The sequence below is a fragment of the Centroberyx affinis genome, unplaced genomic scaffold, assembly GCF_046629955.1.
Source record: "Centroberyx affinis isolate AG114_WGS23_722 - 3 ecotype Tasmania unplaced genomic scaffold, CSIRO-AGI_Caff_v1 ptg004760l_1, whole genome shotgun sequence".
Lineage (NCBI taxonomy): Eukaryota > Metazoa > Chordata > Actinopteri > Beryciformes > Berycidae > Centroberyx > Centroberyx affinis.
The window spans coordinates 111,957-115,000 of NW_027282306.1; the positions used below are offsets into that span (position 1 = coordinate 111,957).

Genomic DNA, 3,044 nt, shown 5'->3' on the forward strand with positions numbered 1-3,044 from the left:
ATTTGTATACATTGAGTTAATGATTTATTATGTTAATGATAGTTGATTTGACTAAATTTCAGAGTGAGTTTTACAGTAAATTAGCAATGAAGAAGACACCAAAAAACAAAAGAATCACCTATAAAAAAAAAATGTAAAAGGGGTTTTATTTTGAAAAGAGTGGACCGGAAGTCTTGATCTTTTTTCCGGCTAGCTGAATATAACGAGCTAACTTGACACTGGGAAAGTTAGTCGGCTTCCATAGGAGCGCAGTAGCTTACTTTCTGAACACAAACTTATTTTACTCAAAGTTGTTTTCTATCCATGTAGCATAAATGCCGAAATTTTCACCCAGGCTTCCGTGTTTCGTTGCCGTCTCTGTCTGCGTTCAACGGTGAGTCCGAAAACGGTTTTTTACTAACGTTTCTTTTTACAAGATTAACGTCTCTTCCCCCGTCCGTTATTATGGCTGCTGTACCGTTATACTCCCTCAGAGAGTGCCCCAACCCCTCTGGTGTGAATATGATTTGATATTTAAACGTTTTATTAAATGTTTTCACCTCGCAGGCTTTTCAGTGTCACTTTGTTTAACTTAATAGCAGATAGAGGCCTAATGTTGATGGCACTGTCGTTAAAAACAACGGGTTGCGGTGACACTGTCGAGTTTTTCTTCCTGCTTTTTAAAACTTCCTCTGCTGATGTGAAAGAAGCTGCCGGTTTACTTACATGTTTTATTCATATCAGTTCATGAATATCACCCATAACGAAAAAACACTAAAATACTCCCGTAATGTTCCTAAAGAGAGTCAATATCACTTTTTATGGCAGTCACCAGTGACATTACAGTGACTTTATAGTGCTTTATGGTATTTCTATCTCCTGTCATATCACTGTGATATTCCTATAACTTGGTAATTGCTGTAGGGACTTATAGTTTTGCTGATATTTGTATAAAATCTTTCTAAAATCTATTTTAGTTTGCCATAGTTATTGTAGAAAACAACCAAAAAAGTGCCAAAGTGGTAGACAGGTTGAAGGAATGTGGATTCACCAAACAAGTAAATCACAATATTTCATCACAAAATAAGTCTTGTTCCCTCTCTCAAGAGGAGAGAGGTGAGAGGAGGATAAACAGAGGAGAAAGAGGAGAGGAGGAGAGAGGAGAAACAAGAGGAGAGGAGGAGAGAGGAGAAACAAGAGGAGAGATAGAAGAGAGGAGACAGGAAGGAGAGAGAGAGGAGAGAGAGAAGAGGAGAAGCTAGAGAAGGAGAGAGAGGAAAGGAGTGAAATGAGAGAAAGGAGAGAGAGGAAGAAGAGGAGAAAGAGGAGAAAGGAAAGGAAGAGAAATGAGAGGAGAGAGGGAAAGAAGAGAGAAAGGAGAGAAAGAGAAACAAGAGAGAAGAGTCTCATCTGTCATCGTTCAAGTGAAATGACTCAAGAGATGAAACCACTCAACTCTCTCTCTCTCTCTCTCTCTCTCTCTCTCTCTCCCTCCCTCCCTCCCTCTCTCTCTCTCTCTCTATCCCCCCCCCCCAGGCTATGGACCAGCAGCAGATCCAGGTGAGCGACGAAGAGCCTGCCGTAGTCCTGCGAGAAGAGAGCCGGAGGCGGCGGAGGAAGAAGGCGTTCACCTCGTCCTCCTGCGCCTCCATGGATCAGATCGCCGTGGAGTTCATCCTGCCGACCGCGGCCCGGAGCGGGTCCGGGGCCGGGTCCGGGCCCGACACCGTGCAGCTGGACGTCGCCGGGAACTGGACCGTGGAACAGGTCACCGATTTATTGATTGATGCAATTAGTTGACTAATTGAGCTTGTTGATCGGCTGCTTGGTTTGTTTGTTTGCTTGATTGATATAATTGGTTGATTGAGTTTCTTGTTCTTTTCTTTGTTGGTTACTTTCGTTTCGTTTCGTTTCTTTATTCTCACATATAAAAATGTAAAAGAAAAGGATCCAATATATAATTTGCAAGTGAATTGAAGGACACTGGTGGAAAGTAACTAAGTACATTTACTCAAGTACTGTACTTAAGTACAAGTTTGAGGTACTTCTACTTTACTTGCGTATTTCCATTTTATGCTACTTTGTACTTATACTCCACTACATGATCATCTTTATAAAATAACTATAAAATAGCATTGTTATAGATTAGACTACCCAAAAGTATAGCTAAATTGTTAAGATTAGCTTCACGTTGACAACTTTAAAATGCTGCTTACATGTACATGTATGTCAATAAATCAGTATTAATATTCCAATAATTTATGAAAAATATAACTCTAAATGGGGACAGTTTGCATAATGAGTATGTTTACTTTGATACTTTAAGTACATTTTGCTGCCAATACTTATGTACTTTTACTTAAGTAAGATTTTGAATGCAGGACTTTTACTTGTAACGGAGTATCTTTACATTATTGTATTGCTACTTTTACTGAAGTAAAAGATCTCAGTACTTCTTCCACCACTGGTGAAGGGGAATTGCCTAAACCCTCCAGGGGCTTGAAAAGTAGCATTCTCCAGGCAGCATATTACAAAAAATAATTACAGCAATGTAAAATACACAATTTGAATGTATCTATAAATAAGTTTAGACATGGTAAAAAACAGAGACTAGTACTTGACAACAATGCATCCCATAACACCCATCTACTACACAAGTATAAAGAATCAGTCATAGTCATAAGACACACATACACACACACACACACACACACACACATAATACTCATTCATAATACATGTAAGTATACACAAACACTATCATTAACAGACTAAGAGATTCATGTGACACTCATGTGATATGGCTTAGAGTTTCCATGAGACAAGAAGAATACGACAAGATAAATAAGAATATACACACAAATAATGTTATGACAAGGAAAATATTGGTTGGACCCAGCTTATATAGGCAGCCCATATGGAAAATATTGGTTAGTTAGGAGAAGTGATTTCTGGGCTCTTTTGAACTGCTGTGAAGACAAATTCAAAAAAATGTAATGGCAGAGAATTCCATATTTTGGATCCTCGATATTCTAAACTGAGATTTGGAAGTACGGGAATGGGGG

The 3,044-nt window shown here is 38.9% G+C and overlaps 1 protein-coding gene across 1 annotated transcript in view; it reads left to right on the top strand.

Annotated features, from left to right (window-relative positions):
* Nucleotides 1–246: 246 nt before the first annotated feature.
* The window catches only part of pik3cg (phosphatidylinositol-4,5-bisphosphate 3-kinase, catalytic subunit gamma), a 31,180-nt gene continuing 28,382 nt past the window's right edge, over nucleotides 247–3,044 (top strand). Inside the window, exons 1-2 of the mRNA XM_071545062.1 lie at nucleotides 247–373; nucleotides 1,516–1,746. Of these exons, the coding sequence (XP_071401163.1) occupies nucleotides 1,519–1,746 (228 nt within the window). The 5' untranslated portion in view covers nucleotides 247–373; nucleotides 1,516–1,518. The remainder of the gene's footprint in view (nucleotides 374–1,515; nucleotides 1,747–3,044) is intronic.